The sequence below is a fragment of the Protomyctophum bolini genome (genome assembly GCF_963924005.1).
Source record: "Protomyctophum bolini genome assembly, chromosome: 5".
Lineage (NCBI taxonomy): Eukaryota > Metazoa > Chordata > Actinopteri > Myctophiformes > Myctophidae > Protomyctophum > Protomyctophum bolini.
The window spans coordinates 13171765-13194430 of NC_137866.1; the positions used below are offsets into that span (position 1 = coordinate 13171765).

The following is a 22666-nucleotide window of genomic DNA, read 5'->3' on the forward strand; positions in this document are numbered from 1 at the left end:
TGTGTCTGAGAGGAAACAACCCCACTTCCGCAGTATTCCTTCTACGTTTGTAAATCAGCGGTGCGGGGAAAACAGCGTCACCAATTGGCCAAGGGCAGCTGGCTGGCCATAATGGACAAAGCGCATGGATTTGTTGGATAATGTCGGTTCTTGAATCTTGCTCAATGGGTTGATAGAATATGATCTTATGTAGCATTATTTGTATTTCATAGGAATATAGCATTTGTTATCTCGCAGGACTCAGGAGGATATATGCTCAGAACTTCAGATCCTCTCGGACCTCTCCACTGACTGACATCCAACACATCAGAAATCTTCTTGCTGCATGCAAAAAACCTTTCTGACTTGCCCTTTATCTGCCTTTAATCACCTCACCATGGCAATAAATGCCGGGAAGGGAATCTCTTCTTGTCCATGTAGCTACCCCTCGGCCCTATCAGCTCCATTCACGTCTTTTTCCCTTGGTCCCTGTTGAGCCATCCTTTCATTGCTCCCCTGGCTCCAAGGATGCAACTCTCATGTACCAATAGATTTTCTTTTTACTTTGGGGATGCTCACTATAGTACCACCACGAGAGGGCAGTGTTCACTATCAAAATGTATGGTGATGTATGCTCTCTTCCAAGTTCAGATCTGCATCAGTCTGCATCAGTTAATGTACAAGAAGTCTACACATGGAAATGTAGGCTAGAAGAATTTTTATAGTGGATATAAAAATCACACCTGTGAGAACTGAGCGGTGCAACTATACTTTACTGTACTGTACTGTACTGTACTGTATTACTGGTACTACATTTTTTAGGGTACAAACAACAAGTACAAACAAGTTGACAGGTGAATTTAGGTATGATAATGATGTAACGGTAACCTGCATGATGAAATGATGACTTTACATTGTTTCTGATTTAATTAAATTGATTTATTTTGTATTTTATTTGGGGGGGGACGGGGACTGCCAAGTTAACGTTGAGGGGGGCACTAGGTTTGACCTGTATCCCAACAGTTTACAATACTAAGCATGGTGTAAAGTTAGCACAGGTCCTGATTCAGAGATCAATACCACGTGAAGAGCCATCGCCCAAGTATTGACACACCAACTCATTATGGATGATCTGTGGTGTGTGGCGAGAAACCTCTCTTTTCCTCACTTCCCCTTCGTATTGATCCCTTCACAGGGTACTCTCCCTCTTATTATCTTAAAAGCATCTCTGCAACACTGCCCCGATCGATATTTCACTGTAGATTCCTATGTTGTTGGTGTATTTTCCAGGGAAAGTATAGCTGAACTTCAGCAAATAGATGTATTAATTTTAAGTTGTAAACGCTCTTCTTAGGGTTCAGTAATGTAAAACAGTAGTCTAGTTCAGTACAAATATGGTGCATGTTCATTTCTTTACAGTAAATGGAGTACTGGTATCTCAATACCATCATATCCAGAAAGCAAGTATTTCAATACAACCAATATACTATGAACCAATTAAATAATTGATGCAAGTGATACTTCCATCAATTTTTGAATCTATACTTAATCCACAGGAGGATGCTTTACTGCAGCAGTTTACTATCCGTTATATCATTTCTTCACTACATCATCTTTACAGCTTTTGATGGTACCCCCCAGACACTGCTTTTATGTTTCCTGCAGTCAAAGACACTAAAAACGGATGATGCTGATAAAATGAAACTGCATTTAAAAAAAGAAGAAACAGACAAAAATAAATCCCCAGTGAATTATTTTTATTAACTCCCTGATTTAGAAAACACAAATGCACCAAACAATATCATACATGCACAGCTCCAGTATACCAAGATCAGCTGACGACTTTTCAATGTGAAAACATTCCCTGACACGATCTCACAGAGATCACCTGGACATCAAAATACAGAGGAATCATCACAGAAAGGCCAAGCGTTGCCGCTCAGAGCTTTTAATGTATTTGTTCTTTGACCAGTACGGAAACAGAGCTGTGGGCAACTCGTGCTGATCTAGTACTTATGTGTGTATCTTTTGATGGGCCTTCAAGTAGCAATAGAATTGTATTGTAAGTCATAACGTTAAAAAACAATAAAAGTATCTAGTATGCATTCACCAACTACCTTGTAACAGGTAGGGTTCGTGTCACTCCACCGGACGTGATAGCAGCTGCTAGAAATGTGTTGCTCATGTGTTTTTCATTGACTGAGAATTGCCTTTACAATTGGGGCATTGTGGTATGGTCCTCCACTCGAGGACGTTGCTCCGACTCATAATACTGTACATAATATGATATATAATAGTGGGAGAGACATTTTATCCAACTCACTTTTGAATGAGTCATGGCTGACTAATTCGGTACTGTTGTTTTAAAAAGTAACACTTGACCTTTGTGCAGAATTGTCAAAAACAATCAAGAACAGATATAAAATAATAATACATTAATAATAATACAAACCAAAACCAAAAACATCTCTGTCTTATCCACTGTACTAATATTACAAAACACGATGGTTGGTAGTGCTTTTGTGCACTCAAAAACAAACAAATAATTAACTGTGTAATGTTTGTTGCTGTATTTTCTTCTGTTTGGTGGAATATTAAATCAGCCAGAAAGATGCATTTTCTTTGTAAACATTTCTTTTCTTAACATTAAAGGACATTCTGTGATGAGAGAATGTATGCAGGTTGACCACACGTACAATAAAGCCACATTAATAAAACAGGATTCAAAGACTGCTTTTCTAAAGTGGATAACACTCATTTGGGGAGGTAAACATTCAAAAGCAATGTATAGCCTACACAGCCATCCGTTTCATAATGCAAAGCCTTGGCTTGGCGTCACTGCAATCTGAGCTTCCAATGTTTGCCTTTCACTGGCATTTATATTTAGATAATATTTCAACAGGTTAAAAATGAGGTTTCTCCACCCCCAGGCTGACCTTGTAGTATTGTTCAATTTGAAAATGAGTACAAAAACTTCCTCAATGCTTAAGCTGTCCAAGGCCCTGAACCATTAAGTACAAGAAATGGGTTTAAAGTTCTTTCCAAATGCTGAATGGCCTTCCTAAGAACAGTCATCCATGACACACACCGGGCAATGGAATATGTTCCCCTTTTTAAAATGAAGACACTCACAGAATAGCATGCACATGCACTCCTTTTCCACACACACACACACACACACACACACACACACGCACGCACGCACGCACGCACACACACGCACGCACACACACACGCACGCGCACGCACACGCACAGAATCTTTGTAGTGCCATCCGGGAAAGATTGTCTTGATTTAGACATCCTTAAATCCTGATATATTAGTCTTGTGTGGATGCCATTAGACCCATTTCTCCTACAGTATATGTCCTTTCCCATAGAGTCCCCTCAGGCCCGCTCTAATTTATTAAGATGTTTTAATGGCTGCTAAATCATGGCACATATCAGACCTTCCATTTGTCAGGTCAATCCATTAAGTAGACCATTGTGTCATGTGCAGATATATTTCTGATACCCCCTTGCAGACTGTTAAAAGTTGGAGATAAACAGGTACGGAATACCTGAGCAGTGAAATTATGCTGAAATAATGTACATAACAAGCAGCAATACAAACAAAGTAAATTCAACCAAACAACGGGTAGACTGACAAACATTCCAAACACAAGTAGCCATAAATGAGTCACATTTTGCCAAATAATGTCTCAGCTGGTGGCTAGATTTCAATAATTAGACTGGCACAATTGGCAGCACTTAAACCTCTCTCCACTGCAATGGCTGATGACGTGTGGCAACTGGCATGCAACCCTGGAACAGAATGTCCACAGAGATGGGCGCAGGCTGCAATGCATAGGCAGTGGGTGAAGGGAAGTTGCACCTTTTCCACTTCAACTGTATGCATGCAGATGTAGAATGAGTGGATGCAGCATAATTATGGTTAAATTAAGTGGCTCATAATAACTTCAAAAAGCCTATTATGTTACATTCTATGAACAAATGAAGTGAAAATGGCAGACAGTACTATTATGGTCTGTTTAGTGTGTTCCGTCTAGGATACAGGAAAAAAGAAATCACACCTGTGTGAAGTGAGGGGCGCTCTTATAATACATCATATTCCGTGCTCAACCAATCAAATCATCACAAATGTCATTCCGGCCAATCACCTTTGGTGTCTTTACTTTTCTGCGCTCACTTTTATCTTCAATATGTACTTTGCTCAGCCAATCAAATCATCGCTATGGGGTGATCAGCCAATTACAAGCCAATGTTTGTGTTCACACAAACCCGGACAGCTGGGCATAGGAGGGGCTAGCCTCTGAAAAATAGAGTCCACAACACTGGTTAATAATAATAATCATTCTGATCATTATTATTCCTGAAGAAGATCCAACCAGATTGAAACGTTGAAGCAAAAAAAACAGTAGAGCTGAGTATTATTAACCAGTATTGTGGACACCATTTCTTTCCTTCCTGTATTAGCGTTTGTCCAGCACCTGGGCTAGAGTGGATGTGCATGCACTATCACCTCTGTCCGTGTAGGATACAACCACGTTTTTTAATTAAACACATACGTACTTCTAAGATGAAGATGGCAGCCATAAGTACTTAAACACTGTTGTCACTAGAGTCTAAATGAAGCCATTACAAGTCTCCAAAGGCACGGGCACAGGCGAATGAGTATGCTCCGCCTTGCCGAGTAATGTGTAAGAGAGGGTAACTTAAAATATTAAAAAATACAACTTTATATTACAGAAATTTGCAGTTAGACACTCAGTTTTAACGATAAAGAATTGATAAATTAGGTTTAAAGGAAAGCATGTAGCTATCTCAGCAACAACAACAAGAAGGCTCCTTCTACTTTGGCACATGAATGGAAGTAAGGCATCTGTATCATTCTGGAGTCAAAAAGAGAGAAACACTCGTTCCTGTTGACAAAACAATGTCAAATAGACCTGTCTAAAAAGTCAAACGTATACTGTACATCGACTCAAACAGCACTCTCCAGTTTTGTGCTGCTTCATACACCCAAACGGAACACTTTCAAAATAGTTTCATATCACCTCCAAAATAGGTAAACCAAACATTAAACCTCACAAATAGAAAAAAATAACAAATACTGATACCGAAAAAGTGTCAAGTTTGTCATTGTGTCATGATGTTGATCTGAGTGTCGACATTGCGATGATGAGGAGCAGAGAGAGAGGAGAGACATCTAGACTCCACGCCTTTGAGCCTCGGGCACTCATACCTGCAAGAGAATGTAATGAAATTAAAAATATCTTTTCAATCATTTAACGCCTTAAATAGTGGTGTGACTATTATCACCCAAAAATATGTATTCTGTCCGAGATAGTCTCTTGTCCCACCGTTCTAGTTTGACAGTGATCCTCCTAGGGGTCACGCTACAAATTACAATTAGTTATTTGTTAGACAGTACGGTGAGTGAAGAGAGCTGAAGTTACTACAAGGAGTGCATCTTACCAAATACAGATAATACATGCATATTGGTGGTGAAAGGGGCAGCAGAATTGTGATGGAAGTTGATTTATTTGCAATTACTGTATGTTCAAGCATGATACAGCCCACAGGCCAATTTCCATGAATAATGTTAGCTAATGTTGTATGTCATTGAAGTTGTTTTTGTGTGTGTGTGTTAACCTGAATTAACCTATAATTCATGTAAAACATGATTCACCTGGTGTAAGTACCGACCTTCCATGAACAATGCACTCTGCTTTGATTATTATATCATCCTTTTGTATGAATTATCAAGCAGAATATCAATAGGCTAATAAAAAAAGTTTTTCATGAATTGGAACATTTCAGAATGTAAACCAAAATGTCAGACAAACATAGCCTTCCTCATCAAAATGAATTTGAAAGAAAAGGCCAATGTGGTATTCAATCTCACTAAATTGCTTTTTTTCATGGGCTCAACGCAGAATATCAACATTGCAAATTAGCATTTAGAGGAGAGGAAGAGTTAGCCCCCCTGGAGTCCCACAGGACAGTAATAGCATCTAGTAAAAGAGGAAGTCAACCTCTCTGACAAAGATGGATTGCACTGCATATTTCAGCAAAATACAAGGCTGCACAGCACAACGGGGGTGGCTGGGGGACAAGAGTTATAGAGTCACAGGAGGACAAAATGTCCCTGTCAGGGATTTAAACTGTTAAGTGACTTAATTTACTAGGGAGCAGGTATGGAAATACGAGTCCTTCAAATCCCAGTTGAATCTGTCTGTAGCACAAGTTGTTCTGTAATCTTACCCTGTGCTCACACCAAATGTGACCCTGTCTGTCTGTCTGTCTGTCTGTCTCAACCAACTTTTGGGGACGTGACTAACGCAGTTTTAAAGAAATAAAGTGCTAAAGACCTTATTTGGAAGCAATCTAGGGTCCTATTTTCTGTGACCAGCGCAAACTAATTTGAGAGCGTCTTCCACCAGGTGCACCTGTGTACCTGTACCACAGTACTGTGCACTGACTTTGCGAGTGAAGGTGTGGTTGATGTGAAAATGAGGCGCTAAAATGAGTTGTAGCACTATCACTAAAGCCATATTCCCCACAGACTTTGCACTTGCACTTAAGATGACCCTTGGAGCTCATCTTACACAAAAGCATGCCTACACAATTAGGGCTTGAACTTGAAACAAATTCAAGGATGCACTCATCTTTCTAGTAGTTTGAACATCCTTGGCAGATAACATGCAAAATATTGATTGGAGCTTAATTTTTTTAAATTCTTCTTCTTGTATGAGTTACTGAATAGGCATGAACCACAAGCAAACCACTTAATGTTTCAAACTGTGAGCGGCCAGCTTACTTAGTTGGTGGATTTGGATGGGGTCCGAAGCTGGACCAAGCCCTCCTTCACTCAGCGACCGGACGTAGATAATATAGTTGTCATCTTCAGGCAGGGTCAGCTCTGCTGTTGAATTGGCTGTTGTAAATGTGTTCACCTCTCTGTGTTTCTGTCTCCTGTATGACAGCTGAAGGGGAGAGAGAAATAAGGTGGTGAGTAAATATGTATTGGAGCGTGACGGATTAAAACAGTTTTATACCTGTAAGACAAGTGTTTTTACTAGTGTTGACAGTTTCGACCCACAGAAATAATGGATTCTCAAACGGAAGAAGTGTTGGTGAATCCTTGAGCCACATGTCACATCAACAATATTAGAAAGGTGCTTTCAGCATACCACAAATCTCCACCAGACATGTACTAATAATATTATTAGCGATGTATGTAGTTACATTTCTACCTACAGTAGAAATTGAACTACATAGTACTGATTATTAGCAGTTGTAAAACATTTCTACTGTATTCCTCCCTCTCTCTCACACACGTTCAGTGTCAATTATATTTTTATCACCAGTTAATCAACTTTTTTTAGTGTAGGTTATCACTGCCACACTGCAAAAGTATGTACTGTAGGTGGTGTAATACAACTACACAAGTTGACAGTCAATGGTACACAAAACTGAAAAGGATGCAGATGTACACTTTAGAATGAGACACAGCTATATTTGAAAGGTGGCAGACCATGCCAGCATAGTCTCTGGAATGAGACCTCAGACCTGACATAGAGTGACAATCTACAGATGAGAAAGAGAAAAGTGAGATAGGTCTCTCAACCTATACAGATACATGATATATTTAACGTTTAAATTAAGTAGGGCGGCGCTATATTAGGTCATATTAGTGTTATGACCCTGGGTCATGTGTAGTTTTCTTGTGTGTGTGTGTGTGTGTGTGTGTGTGTGTGTGTGTGTGTGTGTGTGTGTGCGCGCGCGCGTGCGTGTGTGTGGCCGGGTCGTAACAATTAGTTTTGTATAAATTCGCCACTAAAAAAATGCTGTTGGTTTTGGTGTATGTTGTCATGTTTATAGATGCATATTTTGGTGTTAATCTAATGTATAATGCAAAGTTGCATGCCTGTTGCATTAGCTAGTTCCAGTACATCTCATAAGTCAGAGGGACAGGTGCATTATAATTGGCTAACACATAGTCTGGATCCCATAAGTCAGACAACAGGGGCCAGATTGGCAAGTTACGGTCCATAGCCTCTTGAGACGCATATCCCATATCATGGAGGATTGCTCTGTGATTATCAATACAAACAATGGCATATTTCAGAATGTAGGTCTTTAACTTGCTGTCAGCATGCGTAATAAATATGATGCTGATCGGCCAAGTAGATTAGCTGCGGACAGTCACACAGACAGACTCAGGCACTGACACAGAGGCAAAGCTAAAACATTACACCCATAAACTAAACTGTATGCTCCCCTTCAATAATTAGTGGTAATATGAGTTAAATGTATATTAAACAAAATGCATATCAAATATAATTAAATTGTTGCTTACTTGGTAACCAGTAACTTCTGACTCTGATTCCATAGCCACCACAGGCTCCCAATAAAGGAACAGTTGAGAGCCAGTTAGGGTCCATTCAATATTCAGTGGTGGTAGGGCTGGTGCTGCATGGGACAAAGGCATATCAGGTGTGAACTGTGAAAACAGTCCCTCAGCCCCTGTACTGTTTCAATTTAACAAGACCTTCCATGTTTAGGTCTTGTGATCTCCCTCTCAGTTACAAAAAACGCTTGTCATTCCTATATGACAACTATAAGGACAACTTTAGTTTTTTTTAACCAAGGTTCATGTTTTAGGTTGTTATTAGAGCAAGTAAAAGATGAGGATTAAACTTTTTTCATTTGCTGCTTTCTTTCGTTTTAGAGATTTTAGATATTTTTTACAGTGGGGCGGGGGCATTCGAACATGGGGCTAAATGTGAAAAAAGTTTAATCCTCATCTTTTACTTTCTCTAATAACAACCTAAAACATGAACCTTGAAAAAAAGTTTTCATTTTTTCATTTTTTTTAATATAATTTTTATCCCACGATTTTGTAACCCATTTTTCACCCCTGTGTCAATTATCTAATGTGATCCTGGGCTCTACACACCCTCCGCCAACCTGGGGAGAGCAACGGACTTGAACTCATGCAAAAGTTGTCCTTTAAGCTTTTAGCTCATTAATGTTATTGATCATAGTTACTCATATTCATTCAGATATATAACCCTCTATGTTTTTAACCTTTTAATACTCTTCAATGTGGATACAAAAACAAAGCCTTTCATTTTGATGATCAGACATGAGACATCCAGGGGCACACCAGTATAGTTGCCCAGTTTGTGCCTCGATTCACATAACAGCAACATGGCCTTTAACATTCTGGGTCTTAGTTCCATGTCACCACCTTTCTGTGTGTCCTTGTTCTCATCTCTTAACTTATTTCTAGATATACATACGTGGCTTTTTTGTAGTGGCGTTGATTGCAGGGAGGAAGGGGCCTGTACCAGCTGTGTTGAAAGCGCTGACAGTGAGGAAGTACTGAGTGGTTCCTGCCAGGGCGCTCACAGTGACCGAAGTTTGGTTCCCTGGTACCCTCAGTTTCCCCATGGTCTCCGGTTTAGTGTCATCTTCCCAGTATACCACCTATCGTGAATAGACAGCATGTATTGTTTCATTTTAGCCATGATCTACAGCTTGGGAATGAAGAAGAGGGCTGTACATTGTATATTATCTAATGGGGGTTCAAAGGGAGGTTATCTAGTTAGTTTTGAACTCTGCAGAGGAGAGAGAGAGAGAGAGAGAGAGAGAGAGAGAGAGAGGAAGCTGGATAATGAAGCAGTAGATAATAGGACTATCTTGGGAGAGATTATTGTTATCTTTCTTTCATGGATTTGGGGCAGCCTTTTTGATCTTAAAATTAACATTCATTATTTAGCTGACACTTTTTCCTATCCATGGATCTAACATCACAAAGCCCATAGCAGAGTACTTTTACTTTGATATTACACACAACAACTGATTCAAGCTGAACAATTCCTCAGTACTAATTTAAGTATCAAAGTATAACATCCTTACATTATCTGTGAAGCCACTGACAGAGTCTGATTTACTGTAAGTACATCAGTGTTGAAAGTAACTTATCAATTCAATATGCAAAAATCAATCCCACTACTCCAACTTTATAATCTTGATGACAGCTCACCCAGCTAGTTCGAATCTGACTGCCGTCTTGTCTCGTAAGACGCCTGTCTCTCCTCTCTCTCTGCTCTTAACTTAAGATATTTTGTCTGGTATAGGGTCAAATGAAAGTCTATCACCTATCAATCATCACCTGACAAAAGCAGTACAAGGCATGTGGAGAGGCAATTCTTTTGTACTCTTGTCTGCCCAATGTATCTGTTGAGCCAGTGCTGTGAAGACCTGTTTAATATAAAAAATAACAAATCACCTGCTGAAAGCCATTTCTATGTCTACGCCAAGTTTGGATGCAATGCCTCTGAGGTACACCGCAGGTGACAACAAGCAGCGGCGGAGCTACCGGGGGGGTGAGGGGGGTGGTCACACCCCGGCCCGGACCTCCGGGGGGCCCGGGCTGTCAGATGATCGATTGACGATTTTTTTTACACAGTCACTCACGACTGATAAAACCAGCGGGCCCCCACGAATCCCGCAATTAACCAGCTTATATAGCCTATTGTACTACGCTGGACTGTACAAGCACCGTGGAGTCTGTCTCACACTCTCTCCAACAGACATCCCAGCCACGCTCCAAAAGTGCAAGTCTCTCTCTGACGCCCTGTGGAAGTCCCTTCCGCAGCCCTCTGGTGATATTCTCACTCCCGTGCGCGGGTTTTCAAATCCCAGCAAATAAACAAAACCACGTAACTACTCACCAACACAAAGCCTGCTAGACCTTGTTAAAAGTCTATTTTCGTATCTGGGAAGCGTCTCAGGTCCCCAGCTTCTCTAAAATACACTTTGTGGCATCTTAATAACGCAATGTACCCTGCATTTTTACCGGGCAGTCATTTCTTCTACTATGGCATTTTCGGGTTTTGCCTGCGCCGATCTGGTTGGATTAATTTTATTTAATGATTAAAATAGTGCATTTTATAGAGAAGCTGGGGACCTGAGACGCTTCCCAGCTACGATAATATACTTTTTACCAAGGTAAAAGGCTTTGTTTCGGTCGTCACAGGGCGTCAGAGAGAGACTCGCTGTATAAGCGGTCCAGGGCTACAAAAGTGGCAGCACCTGTCACTCATTAGTAGGCTAATCACGCTGTGAGAATTTAGGAGTGCATATGTAATGTGTGGACTTCCTTTTCTCCACAACGGACTGTTTCGATTCTAAACCCCTTCTTGTTGCTTTTCCCTGTGTGCGATCACTCAGCAATAAGGTGAAACAGAACACAAAGATGAGTAGTAGCCTATTTATTTTTTAACACGCAGCACCTCTCTCGTCTCTCTCTCTACGTCTCTCTCTCTCTCTCTCTCTCTACGTCTCTCTCTCTCTCTCTCTCTCTCTCTCTACGTCTCTCTCTCTCTCTCTCTCTCTCTCTCTCTCTCGTGTGCATTGCTGCGCAATGTCACAGACACAGACGCGATCAACCAAATATAACACTTTCCCTCTATCTGTGACTGTGATCAGCTCAGCAGCAACTGTTAACGTAATTATTTTTTCTTCCGTTCGGGGGGGGGGGTGCAGTTGGGAGTCTGGTTCGGTGAGGCCCGGTCGTGCTGTCTCACCCCCCGGCCCGGCCCAATGTTGTTCCGCCACTGACAACAAGCATGTGAATTGTGTTGCAGAAACTCTTGACTTTCATTTGCATTTAAAATAAGTAATGTACCTCATAACCCAAAACTCTTTCAAGGGTGAAGGAGAGAGCCTGCCAGTTCACTTCGATCTCAAAGGCTGAGACACTTCGGGCCCAGACTCCTGTTGGCATCCCGCTTGGCTCTGGAAACAACAAAAATGCCCGATGTATACTTAGAATTTGGGCATTGTGTTTTGTGTCGTGCACCTTAAACATCTGATCGACAAGCTCAGAATGTGTCACACTGCGACACATTACGACAGTGGTATTCAACTGGCCCTGGAAGAATTCCTTTTTTTTTTAGTCTGGGAATAATAAGCTGGGCTGATGGAAGTTACAGGTATGGTGTTTGCGATATGAATGGTGAGTTTACCATAATGACAGTAATCGTTAATCATATTCCAACATATTCAAGGGCTTTTGGAGAGTCACTGAGCACTGCAGAGGGTGTGTGTGTGTGTGTGTGTGTGTGTGTGTGTGTGTCCAGCTGGTGCTCGTTGACGGCCGTTAATGTCAAATATGTTTATGCACTGTCAAATAGGTCTACATCTATTCTAGGTAGCATATATACCTGCATGTATTGTATAGACATATTATCCTGCTCATTACTGTGCAGAAATATTCATACTGTAAATCTTCTGGTTTGAGCACAAAATGCATTTTGAGAACCCACAAAACTTCACGTCCACGCTGTGCGGCCCCCCACACGCAATCATTCTACAGTTGTGGCCCCCGGCCTAATCTAGTTGAATATCCCATTCCCAAGTGTCCAACTATATAAGTATAAATCACACTTAATACAATCAGCGCCGGGATTTCTTGAGACCAGGAAGTTGTACATGACCAAATTTGTGCATGTACAAATTCCTGGTCTCAACTGCGCATGTTTCTTTCCTTCCATGGAGCACCATGGAGCAACATGGCGTCGCCCGTACGGTCTTCACGTCTCGTCCTCTTTAGACAGTTCTTGGAATACATGTTGTCTCAGTAAGACAACCCTCCCCCTATCCACAAGGAGGATCAGTGCACCAAAGCATTATGGGAATTGTGGTCCAGAAAGGAAGTGAGCCCAGTGTCCATGACATCATGGAGTCCATGGACACTTATAAAATACTGAAATATCTAAAAACACAAATTACCCACAAACCCAAAAAAGTGTCCCTTTAACATCCCAAGATAACCTGAATGAATCCTCCAGTCCTGAAATATGATATATCTTACATCCTTAGATGAATCATTTCTACCAATATCTGCTGAATAATAGATGTTCAATACAGTATGAATTGTTTTTAAAGTGGTTTTAGTTTTTTTCTAGATGCTTTTATATGTGCCTGGATTCAATTATTTATCATGCCACTTCAATGTAAAAAAGAAAAGAAAAACCCAAACAAACAAAACAAAAACAGTATTTGGCCAGTATCTGTAAACATGCTGAGATGTGGCTTTTAGTCTGACCTTTTCTTGGATAAGACTTCAAAGACACTGGCAAAGTTAGGAAGCAATCTTGTGTAAAACCATTGTTCTTTCTATGTTTACACACATTTGTATTTACAGTATGTATATCCTTCTCGTGGCTTCTCATCTTTATTTAAATTCTCACTGGAAGACTTTTTGTTCACCATAATTTATTTATCAAGCTCTTTCTACTCAAAATACTGACAGCAAAGCAACTTAAAGTTCAACAATGTTCTTCTGGTCATGAAGTGCTATTATGTTTGCTGAGAAACAACATACAGTAAATGCGTGTTGTCTTAGTTAAACTACACTCATACCTGTGCTGAAATTAGCACATTTACTGTATGTGTATATTGAATTTAAATAGTACTGAATGTAATACCTTATTGATCCTTTAACCCATTTAGGCCTAGTTTTCTAAATCATGACAATTTTCTGAAAGATTTCAAGCACATTTTAACGATTTTTCAAAAATAGCAGACCTACAAGCTCGGTGGCGTGCTATGAGCTTGTAGATCCTATGTAACCAAACATAGCTTGTAGGCCTATGTAACCAAACCTGAGCGAAAACTCAATGACCGAATTACTGAAATATCTAACTACAGGAGGTCAAATGATTTGTATTTTGACAGTCTTTTGTTTTTTGTTTTTTGTTTTTGGATTTCCTTAATCTCATATGCATTTTTTTTTAAATATTAGTGTAATACATAATCTTGCATCTATGCAAATAATATTGTGAAATGATCTAAATGTACCTTCCTCTGCAGAGTAGATGGTGACCACTGGACTGAAGGGGCCCTGTCCTTTGCTGTTATAAGCTCCGACCTTGACGTGAAATGGGGAGAAAGGCGCGATGCTATCGTTGCGGTACACATAGCGGGACGCCCCCGGGGCGGATGTGGCCACGTGGGTCCAGGTGACCTCTCCGAAAGCACGGAAGGCGATGATGTAACCAAAGCTCTCACCATTCTGCAGTTCTTCGGGGACAGGCTGAGAGTGAAACACAAAACTATAGTGATATTAAAACACATACAAACCACTCACGTTCAGCCCACCATTGGGCTGACACAATCACCGCCACCCAATATTGGAGCACCCAGAGACCCACAAATTGCTTTTTACCCCACCTGACTAAATGAAATGAGGGCTAACTGGCATTTAAAAGAATTGAGCTCATTTGTCCCTGCAGCCTCTGAAATGAAGTTATTTCTGCATTTGTTGAAAATTAGACCACTAAAATAAATAGGCCACAATAGTTTTAACCAGCTAATGGTTTTTTTAACCGGTAACAGAAAGATGGCACCTCTGTATATATATATACCGGTATATATATATATATAATAATAATTATTATTATTATCATTATCATTATCATATATATTTTTTTAAATAAATATTTGGAAATGTCTTAAGTGTACATGATTGGACATTCATCCATTAAGGTCAAATATTTTAACTACAATAGAGGGTATGCACATGCATAAAGTGAGTGGCAAATAGATTTGCAAAGTGAGTGGCAAAGTGAGTTTAACGTCGTTTAACATTGTTTAATGCAATCAGATAGGACTTTTCTGTTTGGATGTATGGGCTGTCAAGGCCAGAATCATGTATTGTATACATTACTTGCCAATTTTACATCGAGGTGCCCACGTTTCCTTAGTGCCCACTCCTCTTGTATGCGTTTAACCATGAACCCAAGTGTCCCTGTTCTGGCCTGGATTGAACATTTGCTGAAAATAACAAGCTCTTAACACGATATGTTGCCTTCTATGCTGTCTATTTTTGCAAAGAGGTGTACAGAGGAAAAAACAAGTGTAGAACCCTGGGAGACACTGGTCTATAAGTAATTGGTTGATTAAAAATGTAAATACCTTTAAAAAAAAAGATAGTTTCTTGTTATGCACATAATTTCACACACCAGCCAGAGTGTTTTAGTCATCTTAAACAAGCTCAGTGAAATGATCAAAAAAATTATAGCAGATCAGCTCACTTACTGTAGGGACATTGCTCAGAACATAATGGGTTTCAAATTAATGTATATATGAGATAAAACTGTGACAAATTATTTTTTGGACTTCAAATCAAAACAAATCATTACAAGTCTCTCTTGGAGTATAATTATATTACAGTGAATGTCTGAGCAAAATTCACTGGCTGAAATGCCCTTCTAACAACCACACAACCACACAGCTGAATGTATATTCCAGATCTGACTGAACAAATTAACAATAGCTGTTTCTTCACACGTCCAAGCCTCATAATGCATCTGTCAGCTTGTGTATGCACTGCCATAACCTCACACACACACAGTCTTTAACTAACAAATTACAACTGCCGGCGTCCACTGAGCCAGATTTCAATTGAACCAGAATTTATGACACCCACATGCCAAACGGAAAACGGAGCAGGGCCTTTGATTTAGAGTCAAATAACAACAAGCACCTCCTCTCTCAGTGGTCTGAAACTAAACCTGACTGCTGCCATTTTAGAGGGTAGGACCAGAACATAAGACAAGATGACTTACCTCCCATGTGATAACCAGCTCTGACCTGCTTCCGCCTCCTCCACCCACGTCACTTGGCGCCGCATCAGGAACTACACAACAGAGGCCATGTTTACGGCTCCATGTAAAAACAACCTTTATACTGTAGGTTGTGTGGGATTTGTACAGTAACAGTTTTAAAGTACACCCAAATTCAACAGCATTGGTATAAATATAAACTCTTTATGCCATTTCTTAGTGTTTTACCCTAATTAGGGTTGAAATTATTTTGTTGTTTTCTCCCCCCCCCCCCCCCCCCATGTAAAGCATCTTTGGGTCCTTAGAAAAGCGCTAGAGCGTTGCAGTCCCGCCCCCTTTCAGAACGACGAGGACACCAGGAAATAATTTGCCATTAATTTGTTCCCATAGATTCCCATAGTATTTATTCAAATACCTTTAAAGCCTCGGACAAAGCCAACAGCCGAGTTGACAAATCATGACAATAAACACTTTGTTTGGGCCGAACAAATAATTAGAAAGAAGAAAACAAAACAACAAAAAAATGTGTTGTATCCTGCCCTATTTTCTTATTTCTAACTCCGAGATTTGTCAACTCGGCTGTTGGCTTTGTCCGAGGCTTACAGGTCTTTAAATAAATACGTTTGTAAACTTCTATGGGAAAATAAATGGTGAATTCTCTTCCGGTGCCCTCGTGGAGGGCGGGACTGCGATGCTCGATAGGCTACAATTGAGATATTATAGTTCAGCTATCGACCGAAATGGAAGGAGTATTAAAATTGGAAGATTTGGATGAGACTTGGTTGTGTGCATACCTGAATCCTCTGTCCTCGTCTTGAGGGAGGCGGGGCTGGGTTCACCGACTCCAACGCTGTTTTTCGCCAGCACTCTAAACTCATACTCCACCCAGGCATTGAGGTCCACCACAGTGGCTGTTAACGTGCTCCCATCGATCACCTCAGGGACTGGAGGGAAAGGGAAACCAATTTTATGCTTCAGTGGCAATTCACTATTCAATAAGGCGAATCGAGGTTGCCTAAAATCGGCCTTTAAATAAAATGAATTAGGCCTGATCATTGTCTTCAATTTACCATTCCAGTGATACATTTAAACGTGGGATCTTTATTCAATTTAGCCCTAATTGAAATGCCTACATGCCAGGTCAACCCAGCAACCGGGAGCAAGCCAACAGACAACAAAGCAAATGCAAATCTATAAGCATACAGGCGCTTCCATCTCTGTGGTTTGCCCAGTATATGTACCTGTGTTCACCTTCTGCCAGCCCACGGTGAAGGGGGTCCTGGTTTGGATGAGGTAGCTGGTAATGGGGCTGCCGTTGTCCCTGCCGGGGCTCCAGATCAACTGCGCTGTGCTGTCTGTTACCTCCTCCACTGCCACCGTGTCCGGGGGCCCAGGAGGGCCTGACTCAATCAGAGAAACGGGTATTGTGAGCTATCCAAAAGAGTTTCACTGACATACAAAAATATAGAAGGAACTTCCTTTTTTTTGGTCTTGTAAACACATTAACCCTGGTGTCGATATTCTGGGCATGTGATGTCATAATAGGCAAACATTGGGTCAAAATAACAGATCTACAGGGTCACAGTGAGCCATAATGCTTGCAGCCTTTTTTGTAGAGTGAAAGTGGAGGGGGTGGTATATGGTATAGACCCCTGGGGGACCCCGGTCAACAATGTACAGAATATAGGCGAAAAGAGAGAACAACCAGGTGCTCAGTGGAGGTACAAGTTGAGTCAAAAATGTACGGTTTGTGCTTCTAGGATCAACGGGACTAAAACTTGAAAGAAGAGGGGCTATCCGAGCACTCGAAAAAGTAAAAGAGGAGAGGGCGGCTGTAAAATCAAGGTACCGGTACTTTATTCATTACAAACGGTCAAAAAGCCTACTTTTCTAGCAGTTAAATCTATGCCGTTTCCAAGCCATAGACCTGGTTGTAAACCTATGTATTTTCTGCTTGTCAAAGACTATCCTTACAAAGTAGTAAGATGAACGATGAACAAATACTTCGAGGTAAAAAACGATGTGATCTTGTATGACTCAAAGTCAACAGTTGTATAATGTGACAGCGTGTGTGCAGTGTTCAGGGCTGGCACATCTGCTGCAGAGGCCTACTGTACATATCCCCACTGACAGCACAGCACATGTGAGCACATGATTGTGTCATTATCCAATCATTTATGCAGTCCCTCAGTGTACAGTTACAGTATCACGGTCATCATATTAAAGCTATAGCTCTGTATGACAGTGCTGAATACCATCGTATCATACTGTACGAGGCGCTCCTCTGAGCACTGTGGTCTCAATATGTACTTGAACCTTTTATCTCCCTGCTGAGTAACAAGATCACAATAGAGTCTACAGTGATCCGGTTACTATGGTCTATCTATGCTATGGCATAGAGTAGACGATACACTACAGTAAATAACATAATGTTACTATGGTCTATGTATGCTATGGCATAGAGTAGACCATACACTACAGTAAATAACATAAAGTGGCAAATCGAGTGGCAATGTGACGTGGCAAAGTGAGTTTAATGTCGTTTAACGTCATTTACTGCAATCAGATAGGACTTTTCTGTTTGGATGTAAAAGTAGTTTTTTGCCACACAGTAGGCGTTCCCGCATTACTTCCGGGTATGATAATGATGTCACGCGCATACCCTCTATTCTCTGTCCTTGGCCCAAAGTCTCAATTATGCTCCCATTACAATTAGCAGGAGCAAACACAATGAAAACAACAACCACTGAAATCAAGTAAACATATGAGCCCATCTGAATTAAAGTTAATTCAAGATTCATCCTCTAATATTCAGCTAAATTGTAATCATTTCTTTTTCATGGTCCTCCTGGCAATTGATCAATGAATTAACAGGGCTGAAAGAGTTGCAGAGGGGCAAATTAAAAGGTAAAAGATGAAAACTGGCCATGGCACCCTGAAGGAGCAGAGTTTTATCATTTATTTTCATTATCCCACCAATTAGGGCCTGTGATGTTTTACTTTAGCCTCATCTGCTGCTTCCTGTTCTAATGAAGGTGTCTGCTCATCAGAAATAATAGACCACCAGAGAGCCATGAGACAAACCATACACTTTAAAATCCTCAGTGTTCATTTATCCAGTTGAAACTCCACAAAGAGTGGACAAGATGTAACCGCATTGTATTACTCTCAGGGTCAAATGAACACTGCAACATTTACTGGGTAGGTTAATATAATGCTGTGGCTCACACAACTCACACAGCAAAATCCTCACTCGAATTTACCTCTAAGGCTACGGTCACACCTGCACACTGGTTCCAGACTGATAAACGCAGGTTGTGCACAGCAGCCAGCAGCACAGCCTAAAAAACGGAATACCTTGCAGGCCTTCTGTCTTGACGCAGCCATGCCGGTCCGCCTTCGAATGATCCGATTGCAGGATCTTGAGCATTTATCTGCTTCAAATGTTTCTCTACTTGAGGCGCCCTGGCACATAGAACGCATAAATGCAAAGTGTGCACAACACGCAGGAAGCTGCATAATGCCAAGAAAACGCTCTGTTCCAATGGAAAACCATTGCAAAAAGACGGCCACATAGGCAGACACGGTTAGGTGTGACCATAATCAAAATACTAAATGATCTTGCTCCTATTTTGCACATATGGGTGTGTTAGTCTTAAGCCAAGTCAAGACCAAAGATTCGCAACAAAACAACTTGCAAGTTGCAACCACTTGCAACGAAATCCTAAAACTGGGGTTCGTAACTTGACAGCCGACACCCAAGCGTCAAGCTGCGACCAATTGCCGTTTCCAAAGAAATAATTGTGATAAACAGACAGAGCTGTCCCAGTGACAGACTGAGATATTTTACCGTTTACTTCATGTTCGCCAGGCCGAAGGCCCTGTCCATCCGTCAGCAGCTAATCTCCGGCACTGTTGGACCGATCGGCATGAAACTTTGCACGCATACTCCTTGGAAGGAGTAAAAACTTTTTTCACATTAGTTTTTCTTAAGTTTGCAAGATTGGCCTGTTTTGAACAAATTGCCCCAAATCATGAACACAGCGTCCGATTACCGTGAAACGTTGCACGCACATTCCCACTAGACGAAGAAAGAAATGCCACCCTACATTTCTACGATTCACGTTTTGTCCTATAACTCTGAGGTCATACATCAAAATCTTTTTTCCCCTGGATTCCTTGGATCATGGCACAATTTACAGGTCCTGTTTGTGCCAGATTACATTTTTTGCCATTTCCTCAAAACTCACTTTTTGCTACTATTACAACAGATTTTGTCCAAAACTCACACAAATCGGTACACATTATCTTTGGGGTCCTGTGATCAACATGTATACGTTTGATTTTTCTGATTGCATTCCAAGTGCCTATGACCAAAGTTTGCGGGCCCTGGGTAGGCAACCTGGCCTGGCATAGATCTGTGCTCATAGTACAGTACAGATTTCTAGTTGTGAACGCAATGAGACATAACTATGGAAGCCAGGCAGAACAGCAGTGTGTGTATATTATATCCTCATCTTCTATAAAAAAATATATATATTAAGTAGCTCTCCTTTCCTTTCTCCCATCTCTATTTTCCTCCCTCTTGTCAGGTACATGTGGTAAAAAAGACTGAAATGAGGTGTGGTCAGGTTGAACTGCTATTTTATGCACAGAGTTTGCACTCTAAGTTTAGAACAGCAAAAACTTGGTCTAAAGGCAGAGCACAAACACACTATTTAGGCAGCACATTATTGGGATTAAGATGCACCTACTGTAGGTACTATAGGTTCACAAATAAGGCCTCATTCACACGTACAGTACACAGTAAATGGCTGCATTGAAGTGTATGATTCAACTTCTCATGGTTTATAATTGTTTTAAAATGTTCTAGTATATAAAAACAAAAGCAAAAGTAACTCACAGAATGGCAATATAATTATGCAATCGTTAAGTGAATCGTCCCACCCCAACTAAATAGGGTAGGTATAAATGGACCTGTGTACGTGTCAGAGTTACATTAACACTCCTTAAAGGTTCTTTTATGGATTTCTATCTATTATACTGAGTACATACATGTAATATAGATGCAGTATGTGGCAGGGAGTTTTCTGTATGGCTAATTAAGATGATTAAATATCACTAGATGCTCATAATCTTTGTTTGTGGAAGCCTTTATGTGTGTATAAAGATGAGCCTTTATTTCAAGATATTGATCTGTGTAAAACCCATTAGTAGCTCTTGATAAAAAAAGAATATACATTGGCCTCATTAATACATATTAATGAAAAACACAATCAAGGATCAATTCCTTGTCCTCTTAATTATATTTCCTTGGCAGTAGCAAGAAGGCTTTGCCAGTGTCTTGGGGTGCTAAAATAATCTGTAATTTAAATGGACAGAGTTTTTATTGTAGTGCATCATTATTAATATAATAATACGAGTAAGACGCGCAAACGCGGGAAGCGAACGCAGCTCGTACATATTTGGGTTTTGGACGTATAGCTCCATATATGGGCACAAAAGGGGCCAGGTCCACAACAAACAAATCACTGGCCCCTTTTGTGCCCATATATGGAGCTGAGTGGACCTGGCCCCTTTTGTGCCCATATATGGAGCTGAGTGATTGCTGATGCAACACACTCCATATTTGGATAGCGGGACAGACACACGGACAGACAGACAGACACACACACAGACATGATCTGCTAGGTCTCATAGTAAGTGCTCACTGCGTTCGCAATTAATCATCCAAAACGTGATTTCATGGTTCGCAATTATGGAATTCAAACATCCTATAAATTCATGCAACCTGTGTAGCTGTCCTTCCTGAATCTCGAGAACCCCCTGACCGACTTTAAACTCTGAACGTGTATTGCTGACGCTGAGGGAGTGCGGTGCCCAGTGTGAAGGCAGTTGACCCAATGTGAAACAATCATCTACGTAAGCATATTGATATCCATATCCATGATATGACCATGGGCAACTATTGTATCAGAGAGACTGACTGACTGTGCACAATGATATGAGATGCATGCTCTGTTCCTGCTCGTTCTGTCTGTTCCTCGTTTTCATATCTGCTAGGCACGTTGTGTAACAAATCCAAATTCATTTCTAGAATCCTGCAATATCATTAGGCTGAATTCGGGTCAAAGATTAATCATAACATACAGTATTGGAGATCCGGGTCAGAACTGGCATATACTGATGACATCTGTGATATCCATATATGGGAATAAAAGTGACAATGGCAGACAGATACAGAGCTCTCCATATATGGGCATAGAGGGACACAGGCAGACAGCCAATGAGATACAGAATTCTCAATATATGGACATAAAGGGACACAGAAAGACAGAGAATAAGCTACAGAATTCTCCATAGGCAGAAAGGGTACAGAGAGACAGATGGGTACAATGGGTGCAGTGACAATGGTTTCAAGTGGTTCAAGAGAGTTGAGCCAGAAGGCAAAGCTCTCTATCTACCAAGTAATCTTCGTTCCTACTCTCACCTATGGTCATGAATTGTGGGTCATGACCGAAAGAATAAGGTTGCGAATACAAGCGGCCAAAATGAGTTTTCTTCGACGGGTGGCTGGCATCTCCCTTAGAGATAGTGTGAGAAGTTCATTAATGCGAGAGAGACTCGGAGTAGAGTCGCTGCTTCTTCGCCTGGAAAGGAGCCAGCTTAGGTGGTTCGGGCTGGTTCTGGTTAGGATAACTCTCGGGTGTCTCCCTAGGGAGGTCCTCGAAGCACGTCCCACTGGGAGGAGACCCCGGGGCAGACCAAGGCGCAGTTGGAGGAAACACATCGACTCACTGGCCTTGGACGTCTCGGGATCCCCGAGGAGGAAGTCACTAATGTTTCTCTGGAGAGGGAAGTCTGGAGCTCTCTGGTGGAGCTGTTGCCTCCGCGACTCGACTACGGATAAGCGGTTGAAGATGGATGGATGGGTTGAACATGCATTCCCAACTTGCATCGTTCCCGACTTCATAGTTCCCGAGTAGGCCGGTTGGTGCCCAATAAACATCTAATTACTTGCTTACTTTCACCTTATCTCTA

At 41.1% G+C, this 22666-nt stretch overlaps 1 protein-coding gene across 1 annotated transcript in view; it reads right to left on the bottom strand.

Moving 5' to 3' along the window:
• Positions 1 to 5089: 5089 nt before the first annotated feature.
• The window catches only part of LOC308315196 (contactin-3-like), a 56355-nt gene continuing 38778 nt past the window's right edge, over positions 5090 to 22666 (bottom strand). Inside the window, exons 15-23 of the mRNA XM_080763052.1 lie at positions 16867 to 17025; positions 16420 to 16569; positions 15629 to 15699; positions 13860 to 14094; positions 11683 to 11792; positions 9290 to 9476; positions 8344 to 8456; positions 6802 to 6967; positions 5090 to 5223 (exon numbers count right to left, since the gene is read on the bottom strand). Coding sequence (XP_080619178.1) covers positions 5126 to 5223; positions 6802 to 6967; positions 8344 to 8456; positions 9290 to 9476; positions 11683 to 11792; positions 13860 to 14094; positions 15629 to 15699; positions 16420 to 16569; positions 16867 to 17025 — 1289 coding nt within the window. The 3' untranslated portion in view covers positions 5090 to 5125. The remainder of the gene's footprint in view (positions 5224 to 6801; positions 6968 to 8343; positions 8457 to 9289; positions 9477 to 11682; positions 11793 to 13859; positions 14095 to 15628; positions 15700 to 16419; positions 16570 to 16866; positions 17026 to 22666) is intronic.